Below are 17,101 nucleotides of genomic sequence, written 5' to 3'. Positions count from 1 at the left end.
TTTCTCCTTTCTCCCGACTTCTTCATAATTGTTGCCGTTAAAAATGGTGTGTGATATATTCTCGGAAATCCCCATTTTCTCCGAGTTTATTCTCAGCGTTACGATTGCCATCTTACCGAACTAGGTGCAGCGTGTGGATAAAACACTCAATTTGCGAGCGTTAATTTGCTAGCCCCTCTTCGTACATTTTTTTCGCGTTCCAGTATACGAATAAGAAATTTGATGGTGATGCTCATTTCTCTCTTTTTCAGTTCAGAAAATTTAACGCCCAATTCTTGAGTTGATCAATCCTGCAGGTAATAATCTCAAACCCTTGTGGTTCCCTAGATGATATTACATGAATAAACTATTCGCCGGGCCAAAAGAAAAAATGTTTCTTTGTGCAAGTGTTGTGGGTGAAAATTAGTCTGAATCAATGCCTCATCCCACTTTGTTCATTCCATGTGCGAGAGGCTAAATAATATTTTCCTCTCCTCCCCATATGCGGAGTGCGGACGTCTCTATCACACATCCCGCGCACATAATTCCGTTTAATACGGTGTACGTTAGGTGCACTTCCACATGATTCCACTATAGCTCCGTCGCGGATCGATCAGGTATAGGGTAGCAGCCACGACAGGTATCATGTGCCCCGAATCAATTTCACAGAGTCCAGTACACCTCTCATAACCAGATTAGAAGAAGGGAGCGTTTAATAGAATTAATAGTACACATTCTGAGACACCAAGGTATCACTAATTTAGCACTGGAGGTAAGCGTGAGGGGTTTAAAATCATGAAGGGGGCCAAGAGATGAATACTGTAAGGAGATTCAGAAGGACAGAAGGACGTAACTTGTATTAGTTACTCTGCGATGAAGAGCTTTTCGGCCTGAAGACCACGACAACATGTCTTGTGGCGCACAAATTACCCAGATTATACTCATCCGGAATTTGAGAACGACAGAAACTAGAAACCTCCAATAAATTTCACAAATAATTAAATCCTTCATCAAATATTTTCGGACAGTTTTGGTAAAGGGAGAAAAGTTTATCGCTTACTATATTTTCGATGTTCATCCAGTAAAACTGAAGCATAAGGCACGGCGTTTTAATTTATTGCTTCTTTACTGATAACACTATTCCCAACACAACTTGCAGAGTGTATCCGCATGTACCAGTTACATGTAACGGCAAAATTTCTTTCCTACACCTACGGCTACCCCGTGCTGCGTGATTGTAAGTATCTGATTGCTTACAATAGTGTTCGCATATTGCTACTTAAATGAGGGAAAGGCGTCCTATCAGAACTCCCTGACCCTGGTGGTGGTATGCAAGCTACTACTGCATGCAAATGATCTTCCATAATATATTGCGGTTCTTCATTGTCACTAATTCGGAAGTCACAGGAACCCAAATTTTCGAGGTTGTGAAGGAGCTTAAAACAGTTACAGAAGTAACGAGGGTTGAGTACATGGACAATTGACAGATTGTGATGTAACATTTACTTTCAGAGAATTCCTGACTACGTAATTCAATTGGATTGGAAAATCAGGACGACGGAAGCTAAGGACATGTATGCTGTAACCAAAAATAATATCCACTAGTAGGTGTCTAGATACTTTTCAACAGGCAGTGTTACAGACACATCCATTGATTTCGTTCATATATTTTAATTCCATCTACGATGTTCAGTCCATTTGCAACTTTGACATGAAACTCGATTCTTTGTTCGCAAAATGAATCAGTGCAGCCAGGAAAATCTTCCACTGAATTGGGTGCAGGCTTACACGGAAATTACCGTCGTCTCCTCCCAAATCATAAGCCTGATACACTCTCATCCACTTCGCGATGGTAAAAAATGAGCTACCCTTTTTTGTTCCTTTTTAATGATATCATCAGCCAATCCCATTTGCTAACGATCTCACACTGCACGGCACTAGTCGAAGACTGAACGAAGAAGCATGGTGTTGGCAATCTCTTTTACTACAGATCTGCTGCATCTTCGAAGTGTTGTGGCAATAAAATGCGGTATTTTCTCACCCTTCCCCACTGTTGTAGATAACACGTCCTTTTGCCCATTTCTGTATACGTGGAGCTGCAGTTATAGCAAGAACCACACTAAGCAATGACATAGTGGAATAGTACTGCTGCACAGTGATCAGAGTCCGAGACAATCACTGATAACTTTACGCTACAACACCGCGAAACCAAGCACTTAAAATATATCACAAATCCTGTTGCCATGCCTCAGCCTTCCCAGTCGTGATTTTCTTTTCAAACATGGCATGCCTTTCGATAAGAAGACGTAACTCATTTCAATGGGCACTAATATCTGTCCAGGTTATGATTATCAGAAAACGTATGCGGAATGTAGATGGTAGATAGTTAAGATGATTTACAACTTCGCGTATGTGCAGTTCTCGTTTTGTAATTAGGCTAGCGGTTGCTGCATCCCTACAGCTGCCTATTGTGGTGGACATGCAGACAGAAATGTATGTGTTCTTGTTGATGAGGGCAGGATGACCTGTTTATCCAGATGTCTTTTTGTAAAGCAATGAACCGATTTTTCGGTGTCGTTTATCGCAGGGTGAATAGCACCTTGTCTAAAAAGTTGTAAGAGAGCTCCTTATTGGTACATCTAAAGAAATAGTAGAACAAGAGAGTTTTGGACGGCAATTCTGGGAAATGCGTTGGTGGAGCCGAGTGTATTGGCTGAAGTACAAAGCTGATGAGTGAGAGAGTAACTCACAGTTGTTTAAGAACCACGCACATGGATGTGTAACGATTTGTTAATCTTGTTAAACTTTTGCCATTATGGGAGATAGTTGTCTCGCTGACAAAGCTATCATTGGCCAGCATTTTGCATTTAGCCTATTACTGTGTGCAAACATGTTGAAAGGAGGAAGAACTCATTGCTGATGGCGAATGCTTTTCGGTTTGGGATATGGTGGAGAGTACTTCTGCTGTTCGTGGGAGAGCGCTTCAGCCCAGAGCATGAGAGAGATCACATTTATGCAAGATCTATTAGAGAGCTAATGTGTTGCTGTCTGTATCAGAACAGGGCACTCGCTACAGTCCGAACAAATGAGTGCTGATTACGGGAGAGATCGCAGTTTGGATGAGCAAGGTATGAAGATTACCGTGTGATTGTAGGCACGTTGCTGGGATTTCGTAAATTTCGCGAATCCAATACTTTCCTCTAGTGACTCAAGGCTCAGTAATGATTTAATCAGTGAAGTTAGTTGCATGTGTAATTTTTCATTAGTCTGGCGGATTTAATAACTGCATAACCACTGATGGTTTACCTTTCCATGATTCACATGTAGGCTATGGTTTTATTCCATTCACCTAACTTGTCCAGTCTTGACTGGAATATTCAAGGGTTAGAGTAGTATTGTCCCATGTCAACAATTGTTAATTTTTCTATACCCTGCACTTTGTATGATGTAATCTTCATCAAGGTAAGCAGTGAATTTTGTGGTAAAAATGGATTAATGTGGGCCCCTGTTTCATTCCATAGTTAGTTGATCACTCTTTTTATTATCTTTTGTGAGTTGCAACATCTACGTCTCATATTTCCTGGGACTAATTTTGTCCTCCTTGTTATTCGTTTCATGGCACCTTTTATTTAAAGGCCATGAGCCGATGAATAGCGATCTGGCTATTGATCAGTCCACCTGACGCGGGTCCGTCTAACATCCACAGTTGTATGTTGAAATGTCAGCTGTAACCTCACAGGATCTCAGTCTCACTGAGTTTCTTATTGACAGGACATCAACCCCGACAACCACCGTTGAGATATACAGGCCGTCGTCGCAAGCAGAAAATGAAGAGCCACAGAAAGTGTATGAGGAAACCGACCAGGTATATCTGAACGTAAAGCGAAATGAAAATCTAATAGTCATGGGGAAGTGGATTGCGGCTGTAGGGGAAAGTGTAGAAGAAAGGGTTACGGGAGAATATGTGCTTGGTAATAGAAATGAGAGAGGAGGAAGATTAATTTAATTCTGTAACAAAAATTTCAGATGATAACGGTGAATATTGGAAATTTTGGAAATTTGTGGTAAGATTTAATGGGACCAAACTGCTGAGGTCATCGGTCCCTAAGCTTACGCACTACTTAGTCGAACGTAAACAAACTTACGCTAACGACAGCACACACCCATGCCGGATGGAGGATTCGAACCTCCGACGGGGGGCAGGTGAATATTCTGTTCAATACTCACAAGAGGAGGAGTTATACTAGGAAAAGACCATGAGATACAGGATTACATCATGGTCAGGCCGAGATTGCGAACTCAGATACTGAATTGCAAGGCGTACCCAGGGGCAGATATAGACTGAGATCACAATTCGGTAATGGTGAGGATCAGACTGAAGTTGAAGAGCATTGTCAGCAAGAATCAATGCACAAATAGTTGGGATACAGAAGTACTAAGGAATGAAGAAGTACGCTTCACTGAGGCTACAGATACTGCGATAATGAGTAACTCAGTAGGCAGTTCAACTGAAGAGGAATGGACATCTCTAAAACGGACAGCTGCCACCACCCTTCCCAGAGGAAAAGAGTACTAAAAAGACTAGTACACACAGCGCGCAGCATCTCAGACGCAGAGAATCTGCCCCAGGAATTGGAACACCTCAAAACCGTGTCCCGAAAAAACGGGTACTCGGAACGGCAGATTAGACGCGCTCTCCGTCCCACCAGCACAGCACAACCTGTGGAGACGGATGAAGTCACGGAATAAGAGGTAGCCACTGCCTTTATTCCGTACAATGGCGCACTATCGGGGAAAATCGGCTGTATATTAAAGAAACACCGAGTTAAAACCGTCTTTTGCCCGCCAAATAAAACACGGGCATTACTGGGGCGTCTGAAAGATGACCTCGGTTTGAGGAAGGCCGGCACATATGAAATTCCGTATGAGTGTGGGAAGACTTATATTGGACAATCAGTATGCATCATCGAAGATCGTTGCCGAGAACATCAAAGGCACACTCGACTGAAATATCCAAATAAGTCGGCGGTAGCAGAGCACTGTTTGTCCGAGAAACACGAGGTGGATTATGAGCGTACCAAGATCCTGGCTTAGACTTCTAAATATTGGGACAGCGTTAAGAGGGAGGCTATCGAAATTCGCACCAGGGAGATCTTATCAACCGAGATGGCGCCTACAATCTCAGCAAGGCTTGGACCCGGCATTGAAGGTAATGAAGAAGACTCTCAGCAAGAAGTACGAACTGGCGACCAGAGCGGACGTAGCAAGAACATCGACGCTACGACAGATTCCGACGCCCACGTCTTCGCGACCGCCGGCGCGCGGGCGCGGACGGCAAAGAGAGCGGCCCGCGGGGGGAGGGGATTTAAATCGGCCGCCCACTCAGGAGCTCAGTTCGTTAGCACACCTGACGGTGGCGACATGTCTGATCGTCGAAATATTGTGCCCGTTGGACACTATGAACCGGCAGTATACCCGTGGACTGTTCGAGCAACAAATACGCCTGGAGAAACTGAAGAATCACAATATTTTTTTAAAAAATAACCCCACAATAAAAAAATCAGGAGAAGTTAGGTATGGTGAACGTGGAGGCCACTGAATTTGTCCATCGCGTCCTATCCACCGACCAGGGTACCATAAATTTAAAACGTACCGCACATTTTTAGCATAACGTGGAGTTGCTCCGTCCTGTTGGAATCACATTCGTTGACGAGTTTCTAAATCAACATCTTCCATTAGCTCTAACAAATCATCGCGGAGAAGTTGTAAATAGGATTCCCCAATAACATTTCGGTCAAAAAATACGGTCCTATCAAGTAACCGTTTAAAATTCCACACCAGACCATTAACGGCCACTTGTGTTGATTGTCAACGAGTCTGTGTCAGTGTCTATTGACAGCGGATCCATAATGAGAATCATGACGATTTAATTCGCCATTGTTTTTGAATGTGACTTCGTCGGTGAACAAAACGTATCGAAAAAGTCATTGTCACCTCTTATCATTTCCAAGGATGGGATTGGATTGTTTCGGGGAGGAGACCAGACAGCGAGGTCAACTGTCTCATCGGATTAGGGAAGGACAGGGAAGGAAGTCGGCCGTGCCCTTTCAAAGGAACCATCCCGGCATTTGCCTGGAGCGATTTAGGGAAATCACGGAAAACCTAAATCAGGATGGCCGGACGCGGGATTGAACCATCGTCCTCCCGAATGCGAGTCCAGTGTGCTAGCCACTGCGTCACCACGCTCGGTCAATTTCCAGGGCCCATTGGCTGAAATGCACACGTATTTGCGTATCTTTCGGTGTTATAAATGTGTCAGAGTGATGTGACGTGCATGATACTAATATGCCTTCAAAATCCCCAAAAGAGTTGATTTCGGTATTTCAGTTTGTCGCTGAATCTCGCGACTACTCATTTCGGGGTCCAGTTGAACACAGGCGAGAACGCTGAGGGAACAAGAGTCAATTTCATTGTTTTCGCGATGACGAGATGGACAGTGCATGTATCCATTTCGAGCTCGTTGAGTGCAATTTCGAATAATGTTTGGGAAACGATCCGCATACAATTGTGCAGCTGCAGCATCATTGTTGTGGCATTCACATGAAATTTACATCATATCAATAATCTCTGTAGGAGGATAGTGAGCCATGTTTCGCTAAAGAATAATTTACTTCGGTCAGTTGATGTTTACGATTGACAATATGAAAGTAAAGTGACGTCTGATTGCACTGCACCGACCTTTATACTGAGCCATAGTTAGCAGTTTGGCCACGGTAGCTCCACAGTCGGGTGAGCAATGCAATTTTAAAGTGTTCCCTAACGAGAATTTAATACCATTTAGCCTCCCTCCATCAAAAACTGTTGCGGGTAGGATACATTTTGTAAAAAAAAAAAATAGCTTAATTTGGCGTAATAAAAGAATTGGTGCACATTTTTTATCGATTTGATGCGTCTTCCTCGGATAATTCTAAATAAAGGAGAGTTCTTCCCCAATTTTACTTTTTTCTCGATTTCAGCGCCATCTGTCAATGGTTTGACAAATGTTTCAGACAAAACTTGATTACTTTTTATGGGGAATCCGAATCTGCAATAAAAATGTGCGTGTCCATATAAGATTTAAAAGTTGCCCCCTGTCCCACCCAAGGGGGCTTTAGCAGGAGGTTACGTGTAGTATTATTTGATGTCCCCCTTTGAGCTTACGAACTTACCCACTATTTTTACCCGATGTATAGTTTTCGAGACAATCGCATCCGAAACTTCAGATGGAACACACTGTAAGTTAGCCAGTATGTGTAATGGGGCACAGAATGATGACACGACAGGACGGAAGAGGGCACCTTGCTCATGTAATTTAGGAAGCCCACACTATTTACGAGGCACTAGGTTCATTTTATTTAATAGCTTTGCTTCAAAATGAAATGGCTACACATTCAGTTTCATCTTTAAATAATTTAATAGGGGGTTTAGGAAGGACATGGAAGCATATGGGAGTCAGGAAATCCTTATTTTCAAATATTCACACTAGTTCAAATACAAAAAACTGTTGCCTTTATCTGATTGTGTGGCAATGATATACACTATGTGTCTAGATGGGTAACTTCGTTTTCCATATTGTTTATCAACATTCTAACTCCTTTGAAGATGATAGTTCGTCTGATAGTGGCCTTGTAAGCCGAAAATCGGTTAACTAAATAAATTAATCCTGTAGAACGTACACAATATTTTGCTTTCGTTTATTATAATGATGTTCTACCAAAAAGCGACGGAAGCATCAGTTAACTTCGTGGTTGATAATACAACTCCTTTAAGCTGTCGTCACATGGAACGTGTTAGCAGGTGTCAATGTGGCGCTCTGCGGGGATTTTTACGTCACTTTCAGCTATTTCACATTTAGAAGCTATTTCGTCAAGCGAAACACAGAATAAGATCTAAGATATTTCGGCAGCCTGCCGCGTAAAGCAGAACCAATAGGAAGCAAACACGCTCCATAAGTAACAAGCAGAAAGCGAGATGCCATATTGTACGTGCCGCATTCAGTACAAGCCCAATTCGATGCGTCGTATGTTATATATAGGGTGGTCAGAAACAGTCTGAAAAATTTGTAAGAGTTGGCTCTGAGCACTATGGGACTTAACATCTGAGGTCATCAGTCCCCTAGAACATAGAACTATTTAAACCTAACTAACCTAAGGACATCACACACATCCATGTCCGAGGCAGGATTCGAACCTGCGACCGCAGCGGTCGCGCGGTTCCAGACTGAAGCGTCTACAACCGCTCGGCCACAACGGCCGGCATTTGTAAGAGTGTTGACGGACATGTTGTGGTGAGAAATAACTGTTAAGAAAAAAATTCAATGCCTTGCGACGTTTTCGATTTAGTTATCAATAAAGTTAGGCATTCAGGTCATCGCGTGCGCAAACTCAAGCAGCCTGCCAGAGACAGGGTCGCCAAAAGTGTTCTTCGTTTGGTTTCCTCAAACGGCAAAAACGTAGTTTTTGTTCATCTAGCTTAAATTTATCACTTCCGAAAAAGGCACATATTAACTGGTAATAAGCACTTAAACACGTGGTAACTCACAGACCCACAGATGTCTGTGTGTACCGAATTTTGCGTGTCCAAATGTTTTAATTTGCGTGCGCAGCGTCCTGATTGGCAAATTTCAATGTTGAATAATTTTGAAACGACCCAACGTATCGATATTTTTCTTAACAACTATTTGTCATAATTACCTCTCCTGCAGCACTTTTACAAGCTTTTCAGACCACCAAGCAAGCTGTTTATATGCATCACGAAATTGAATGTCTCGAGAAGAAACCGTTACTGGTACGATTTGTTGTAACATAACGACGCGGTTCGTTATATTGGTAGTTAAATAACTTTCGTATTTAGTTCTCTTCACACTACAACTCACGTATTATGAAAGTAAATCTTTTTGAAGCAACGGCACATTTAAGAACCATGAAAAACATGTCGTTCTTGTTAGGGTTTGTTATGATAGAATGTGAACTAATAACATTTCGGAAATTAAAGCCTTCAGAAAATGACATAAATTACATGGTTTCTCATTGCAGACCGTTAGTACAGCGTAGTTAGCAGAGACATCACGTTACGGAACTGACTGTAGGATTCGTTTACCACTATATTTTTTTCACCTTCCCATTTTCCAGAAGGTTATTTCTGCACTATTTGATGTTAAGTAAATATAAGTGCACACTCTGTCAGGAGTGAGTTTCTGCGATTTCGTGAACTTCTATAAGCTGATGTTGTTACTGACTGGATGCATTCATGGGTACTGAAGTTTTTATGTATGTTTACCATAGACGGAAAAACAAGACTAGTATAGGGCTAAGGGAGGCTTTAGGTGCGCCCGACTCCTTTAAGGGGGTAGACAAGGGTAAAATATTTTTAGCCAAATTTTTTTAAGTGGCTTCAAGTTTTCCTAAGATAGTCTATTTTTAAGATTCATTGATATAAAGTGTGCCATAAATGTTAAAATATGTTAAAACTGCGATTTACTGGATGGGGTCTGACGCATCCGAGCGCTCTAGTGCATCCTATAAAACTATAATAATTAGAGACGGAATAAGGGTCCTGTTGGTTTGCGATAGTATCACAGAAGGGATCAGTATCAACTAAAATACTATTCTCAAAAATATTTCTCTTCGTAACTTGTTTTGTTTATGGTAGACAATTTTAAAGCACATGCTTGTCTCACTTCTACTCAACTTATCATTTCACCTGTTTTAATTTTTTTGTATAAGTAGATAGTAATACATGAGTTCTTGAAAATGACAAACAAAGGTGTTTACAAAGATGAAAAGGTTAGAAAAGTAATCCAAATCGGGAAAAAGACGCTTTGACTGGTAAGCGGAAGCCAGTTAACAGATACAATTTCGTCAAACTGAGAGTGTTTCGACATCGGCGAAAAGAAAAGATCAACTTGCCAGTTAAAGGTTTGTTCAAATTCAGTATTAAAAAACCCAAATTGAAACTGTAAACGCTTGCTTTTTCAAAATAACATTTTCTTTGAAGTTGGCGGGAGTTATAATATATGAAATATATACACCATTATGTTATACATTTTTGTAACTTGTGAGTCGGGGTTTTTTTCTACTGTAGTATGCAGGACTTTTGTGGCAGATATTTATTTTTATTTTTATTTTTATTTTTGCTGCGTGGTTTAGTAACAACTTTTTTGTCGAAAACATAGTCTTTTGATTCAGAGTGCTGCCGTTTTCTTAAAAAACTTTTTTAAAATATCCCTTTGTACATTGTTAAGAAATATTAACAGTTTCAATGCAGTTTTCGATATTTTGGTCTAGTTTACAAATTGTGGCATTCAGAGCTCCTATGAACCACCATCGCAATCAAAAAAGGCCTTTCGTCGTTGTTGTGTAGTGTCCGATGGGTACAAGTTTTTACTTTAAAAAAATACTGCCGGTTATATTTAAACTTTCCCTATTTAACACGTTATAACACGGAAACTAATTGCCGTGTGACTACGATGCTTGGTAGTATTAATGTCCAGAGTATGGGGTGCACTTCTTCCATGCGTCACAGCGCCACCGTTGAGTTCCAACTATGGCTACGAGGTGCCGTGATCAGTCAACCTTGACTCATTGGATCACACACCTGACCAGTCGCAGTGCGCTTGTTGACGTGTCAGCATGAACTTGGGTAAAAAGAGGCGGCCATTATTGATGAAGCTCTGTTATCAAAACAACAGTATCGCTGCAGCTGCACTCCGGGAATATCACCTGGTGAAAGGGTTACGGAAGGGTCCTCTTTCTTCATCTATTGTGTGGAGCTTGATGAAGTTCGAATCAAGTGGGAAACTGAGCGTCGCTCCGGGAAGAGGCTGATGACCAGTTGCACCACATATGGTTGATGATATCGCTGTTGCTATGCCAGACAAATCTCTGCGCACTTCCCGATCGTCAGGCAGTGTGTCTGCTGTGACACGACAGTAGAACATTCCGTGGTCCACTGTACGGAAGGCACTTCGATCCATTCTCAAATGGTCCATCCATATAGTACAGCGGCTTGCATCACAGGACGCACAACGACGGGTTGACTTCGCTCTCCAGTTTCTCGCAACGATTGAAGTCGACGAGAACTGGCCCTGGACCATCGTATGGGAAGCTCATTTTTCTCTGGTGGATGTAGGCGAACACACAGAATTGCTGAGTGTTGGGATCTTCAACCCCCCCCCCCCCCCACCCACCCATGTCACTGTGCGTGAAGTTCCTCTGTATGGTTCATCATTGGCCCATTCTTTTTCGAACAGGTTGGCACTCATCGACCAAAGACGTACAGTGTGACTGACCAGCGTTACTGCGATATACTTCGCCATCGTGTCATACTTGCCCTACAGGAGAGATACGCATTGAACTCAACAGTTTTGATGCAAGATTGGGGCTCCGCTGCTCATCGCTCGTGAAGTTCACGTGGCTTCTCCGAAACACATTTGGAAACGATCGAATCATCAGCTGATTGTTTGCAAATCCTTGGCCGGCACGATCACCTGATCTCGCTCCCTGTGACTGCTGACTGTGGCGATACCTGATAGGCAGGATTTACCAAGGGAGCCTTCATGCGCTAATCTGAAGCGCAGCGTATCAAAAGCGATAGACCTCCAGCGCCTTCAGACTCTTCTGGACACTGATGGGTGCCATACTGAGCCCCTTTTGTAGCAGCAATGGTACCGGTCTCTAATGGTATGATGTATCTTAGCATTACGTTAGAACTGATTCAATTGAATTTATTCTGCATTATTCTTCTACCCGATGTCTTTGACATTTATGCTACCAAGTTTGGTACTCGTACGACAAATAGTTTCCGTGTTATAACGTGTTAAATAGGGAAAGTTTAATTATAATCATCTTAAGGATGTAAAAGTTAAGTTTAAAGTCAGTTTGAGCCGTGCGTGTTCGTGCCATATCTCATTTGACATCCTGTTTTTCTGTACTAACCCTTCGTTATGTTAATTTCAATTACTGATGTCACTGAGTTGCCGCCTTGCCCGCCGTGAGCGGAAGGAGTGGCGCTTATCGATATAAGCACTGGCGTATTATCATTGCTGACTGCTATTACTTCCCGCTGGCGGTCTCTACGTACTGTCGGAGTATGTGGGACTGTTCCCATCGCTATGAGGTCCGTGGTTCACCGACCGTGGACACGAAGATTGAGTTTGGGTTTAATTTACCAGAAAGCCAGGGCTGTTCCATTGCGCCTTTTGGTTCTCGTTGTTGGCTGTTGGGACATTCCCGCGAGCAACAGCGTGTGTATTATAGTTGGCGAAGAGGTTTCGCCACCGTCTGGTGGAGTGTAACTGTATTTGGTTATTTGCAATTGAAGTGCACCAGTGGAATTTTCTGCCTTGTGGCCGTTAACGTTGCGGTTACCTGTCCTGGCCCATGACATAAATTAAGACAGTGTCCTTTAATCACCGTGTTGTCGCTGTCCAGCAGTGTGTGCAGTTCGACAGATTAATGTATACTTGCTAGTGGGCGTCCATGCCCTTTGCGTTTGCATTGAACTCCCGGTTGCGTGCTGGTCGAGTGGAGCACAAGTTACCTTGTCGGTGGGTCCGTTGACTCTCTGTTGGTTGGGTTGTCGTCGGATCGAGGATGGTTGGGCCGACTGCCTGTCTCACCTAACATTAGTAATTCAAGTGCTGGCCGACCCTCGAAACTTCTGAGCGCCGTTAGCTGCGCTGCCTTTCTTATTTTCTGTTACGTGTATTTGTATGGCTCATAGCCGATGGTTTTGAATTAAGGTTGAATTGTTTTAGTGGTGTTTTAAGTCATGGGCCTTCAGCCAATTGAAAATTAAAGTTCCTTGCTTTACAAGTATTAGATTGTTTGGACCTTCAGCCTGATTATAATACTGTTGAAAGATAAAGCCTTAGGTCTTCTGCCTACTAAAAAGTATTTTAGTAGTGTTTTAAGTCACGGGCTTTCAGCCGTTTTAAAATTAAAATTCCTTGCTTGTCCAGTATTAGATTGTTTGGGGGCTTAAGCCTAATTTGAGATAACGCTTTATTGTTTAAATTTAATTTTGCATTGAGTCTTAAATCATGAGCCTTAATCCGTCTTTAAATTAAGGTTGTTACTTTTCAGGTGTTAGATTTTTGGGCCTTGAGCCAAATTATAGAACTTACTTGACGTGAGGCCTTCTGCCTTCTAAACATTTTCTTTGACGTCTGAATTTTGAGTTAATGGCTTTTAGCTGTTTATTTTTTTAAATTAAACTGGTTGAGCCCTTAAGGCATAAGATAGTGTTACGTACTCAGCCGATAACTACGTTCAAGAATTTGTACTGTAACGTTTTGTCAAATAAATAAAGTTATGTGTTCGAGTGTAACTGACAGCCGATCATTTTGGACCCTTTCCACAATTCCAACTACCTGTCCTGTCCTGTGGGTTTAGCAGGGCGTATCACAGTTTATGTAATTTTTTATTTTATTGAAAAACCCCATTTATATCGGCTCCAAAAATCGTGCGCGTAAAATTCCCATGTTGGCTTCATTAAAACGCACATTTCCTCCATCGTCCATGAAAAGGAAATTACCATGTCCAATCAATGACACAGGCTTATAGAAGTTACATTACAAACAGTGCGGTACAAATTCGGAATACTTCTCCGCATAAGATAAACATTATTTCATATTTCCCACATTTTAGTAAAACCCCAAGTTCAGTCTTACTTTATCACTGTTCCTACCCAGTAGCAGAATCTTTGCAACATGTGATTTACGAAGCGTAAAAGAAAAAGGTGCAAAATATCTTTATACAACTAGCGCAAGCTGTCCTGTAGATTAAGCCAATCGAACAAAATCACTCCTCAAGAAAAGGTGAACTTACATTTACATAATATCAAATATTAAAGTATATACCTACATTAAACTAATAATATAGTATCAGAACCTAATAAAACGCGAATGTTAGGGAAAAAAATTGGAAGTGTTAAGAAGCGAAGCACCGTCTCAATAAACAGTTGCCCTCTGGACAATGACGCTACTCATTACACTAAACCAACCCCAGGCATCTAATGATATTATGTTAATCCTTGCTGAAAACCTTAATCGTTGATATGTTAGTAATTGAAATTTAATTATAATAAATTGTACCAAGAACAATGCGTTTTTGGTGGATGTTCAGTGTGTCGCTGCCTTCAAATAGCCTACTCTCATAATACCCAAGTTACAATAATTCTTTTGCCACGAATATGATGTTTCTCATTAATTTATTGGAACGAATCACACAGTTAACAATGGGTTTTCCAGTGACTCTCAATTTACTGGTGCTCAAAAGCGGGATATATACTTACAGGCTTGAAATGAATGCCAATATGGCGCCTCACAACTCTGTACTGAAGGGAGACGGCGTGCATGTGACGTAGGTGGCGTTGTGCCATCTCATTGGTCAACGCTTAGACGCAAGCTCAGAATATCTGACATGCCAGATACTGCTCTGCACGTTCGGAAAGACTCCCGAACGTGCTATTCCACGCTATGACGTCAGAAACTCGGCACGCTCAACGTTCCGTGTGCCGACGGCTTAAGCTTGGTCTACCCCCTTAATCTCTCGTAATAGTATCGAACAGCAATTGGCTGCCTGGTATAATAGGAAGAATGTAATGGGTTTTTGAAACCCTCTCCCAAGGTGGCTTCCGCCGGCTCCCCCTCCCTGATGATGTCCTCCTCCCCTCCATCTACCCCTCCTAAAATTTGATCCTCCACCCCCACATCCTGTGTCCTTTCCATTAGGCACCCTCCCTCCTTTCTCTTTCCTTTTTCCCCATCCCCTCCCTCCTTCCCTCTTCCCACGGGCTTCCCCTCCCCCTTCCTCCCTTCCCACTATCTCCCCTGCCCATGGCATCTTCTCTCCCCTCTCCCACCCCCCCCCCCCCAATCCTCTTCTCTTGGCAGGTCCCCGGACTCGTACACGGATAGTGAACATTCGCGCGCCGGATATCAACGCCTCGTGTTCTGTGTGTGCCGTCGTTTTGTGCTTAAGTGATTCAGTGTTATTCGTTTTGTGTCCCTACGTTCACGTATGACAATTTTCGTCTCTGTCTGTGTCGAAGTGTCTGAACAATTTTATCTTGGACTCTACGCCCGTGAACGGCACCTTGTATTTTAAAAAGTGTTTGTCTCCGTTTATATGTCCACCATGTTTTTTTCTTTAAATGTCTTCATTTGTGTATTTGTGTTCTCTGCGGCTAAAGGGCGGTGTCGTATGCTGCTGCAGGCCTGCCTGTTATACAGGTTTCAAAATAACAATAAAGAAAAAAAAGGGTTTTTGAAACGTTGCAGACGCGGCCAGCCGCGGCCTACCTGGAAGAGCATCCTGCGCCGGACCTGGGCGGCGCGCATGGCCCGGAAGAGCAGCACGTTGAGGACGACGAGCGAGATGCAGGGCAGCATGTGCACGAAGACGACGCGGAACATGTAGTAGGAGACGAAGTAGACGTCGGGCGTGATGGCCTCGACGAGCGGCGACAGCGTGGGCACGCACACGGGCACGGCGGGCTGGCCGCGCCACGGCACCTCGCAAGGCTCGTACACCGTGTCGACGAAGCGCGTGGACTGGTGCAGCGCGGCGCAGCCGGCGATCCAGCCCACGCCCTTGAGCACGCGCGGCATGGTGCACCAGGTGCGCGCCACCGGCGCGTGGCACACGTACACGTACCGCTGCACCGCCAGCGCCAGCGTCAGCCAGATGCTCGCCGTGTGGAACAGCGCCGGGATCACCTGCCGCCACCAGTCGGAACACGGTACTCCACTGATTTCTGGAAACCGCCTTAAACGCTTAAGTACGTAATTTTATAGAAATTCTTCCAGTCCATATGTGGGATAACAGCAAACCAGTGCTTAACAGTATTGCTTAAAAACAGTCTTAGTTGCCATTTTAGTTTTTTATTTTTCAACGACAAGTTTCGCCTTATTTAGGCATCTTCAGGTTATCTTAATTTGGTATTTCTTAAGAATCCTTTAGTCAGTGTAGCCAAAGGGCATCGTGGAATATATCAGGCCAACATCGCCTTCCTTAAACACGAAACTAAAATTGCAACCAAGAGTATTTTTAAAAAATACGTCATTTCATGCTCGTAATATGGCTTAATTTTCCTCAAGAAATTCGGCATTTAAGAAAAGTAAATGAATTAAAGTAATTTGAAAGCCCTCTAAAACGCTCCATTTCAGTCACGTGAGGTGTATGACGTAACTGACTAGCATGCTGCTCCTACTGTCGCGAAGCTCATTCACAGTGAAAATTGTTTTCGAATTCGCTTTTCGGAAAATCTGTTGCAAATGATTTGTAGTACCACATTGTACAAAAAGATCTATAAGTCTTATGACCAGATATTCCTCGAGACAGCCGGCCGGAATGGCAGTGCGGTTCTAGGCGCTACAGTCTGGAGACGAACGACCGCTATAGTCGCAGGTTCGAATCCTGCCTCGGGCATGGATGTATGTGATGTCCTTAGGTTAGTTAGCTTTAATTACTTCTAACTTCTAGGCGACTGATGACCTCAGAAGTTAAGTCGCATAGTGCTCAGAGCCATTTGAACCTCGAGACATTTGAGTCTACGATAATGATGGAAGCTGAAGAAATGAATTAAAATTGCCGGCCTGTGTGACCGAGCGGTTCTAGGCGCTACAGTCTGGAACCGCGCGACTGCTACATTCGCAGGTTCTAATCCTGCCTCGGGCATGCATGTGTGTGATGTCCTTAGGTCAGTTAGGTTTAAGTAGTTCTAAGTTCTAGGGGACTGATGACCTCAGCAGTTAAGTCCCATAGTGCTCACAGCCATTTGAACCATTTTTTAATTAAAATTGGTGCCACGGCCTGGACTAGAAGCAATGAGACCGGGTTCAAGTCCCGGCTGTGGCACAAACTTTAATTCATTTCTGCAGCTTCCAGCAACATCTGTGTTCCCAAACATCAAACGATGCCAAAAACGTGGTTGCAACTCGCTCATAGAGATCCTAATGAGGTAATGGTCACTACTTCTGTTTATTTCTGTGAAATCATTTTAATGTAAGTACTCCATACGAAAATTTAATTCAATTAGGTTACTATTAAGTATTATACTTTCGAACTCCGGAGGTGTG

General features: G+C 43.0%; 1 protein-coding gene across 1 annotated transcript in view; it reads right to left on the bottom strand.

Annotated features, from left to right (window-relative positions):
• The window catches only part of LOC126191126 (sex peptide receptor), a 456,047-nt gene that overhangs the window by 10,514 nt on the left and 428,432 nt on the right, over positions 1-17,101 (bottom strand). Inside the window, exon 5 of the mRNA XM_049931875.1 lies at positions 15,323-15,739. Coding sequence (XP_049787832.1) covers positions 15,323-15,739 — 417 coding nt within the window. The remainder of the gene's footprint in view (positions 1-15,322; positions 15,740-17,101) is intronic.

This window comes from Schistocerca cancellata, chromosome 6, assembly GCF_023864275.1.
Source record: "Schistocerca cancellata isolate TAMUIC-IGC-003103 chromosome 6, iqSchCanc2.1, whole genome shotgun sequence".
Taxonomy (NCBI): domain Eukaryota; kingdom Metazoa; phylum Arthropoda; class Insecta; order Orthoptera; family Acrididae; genus Schistocerca; species Schistocerca cancellata.
Note: the sequence above shows the minus strand (reverse complement) of the source record. Positions and strands in the feature narration are given on the sequence as shown.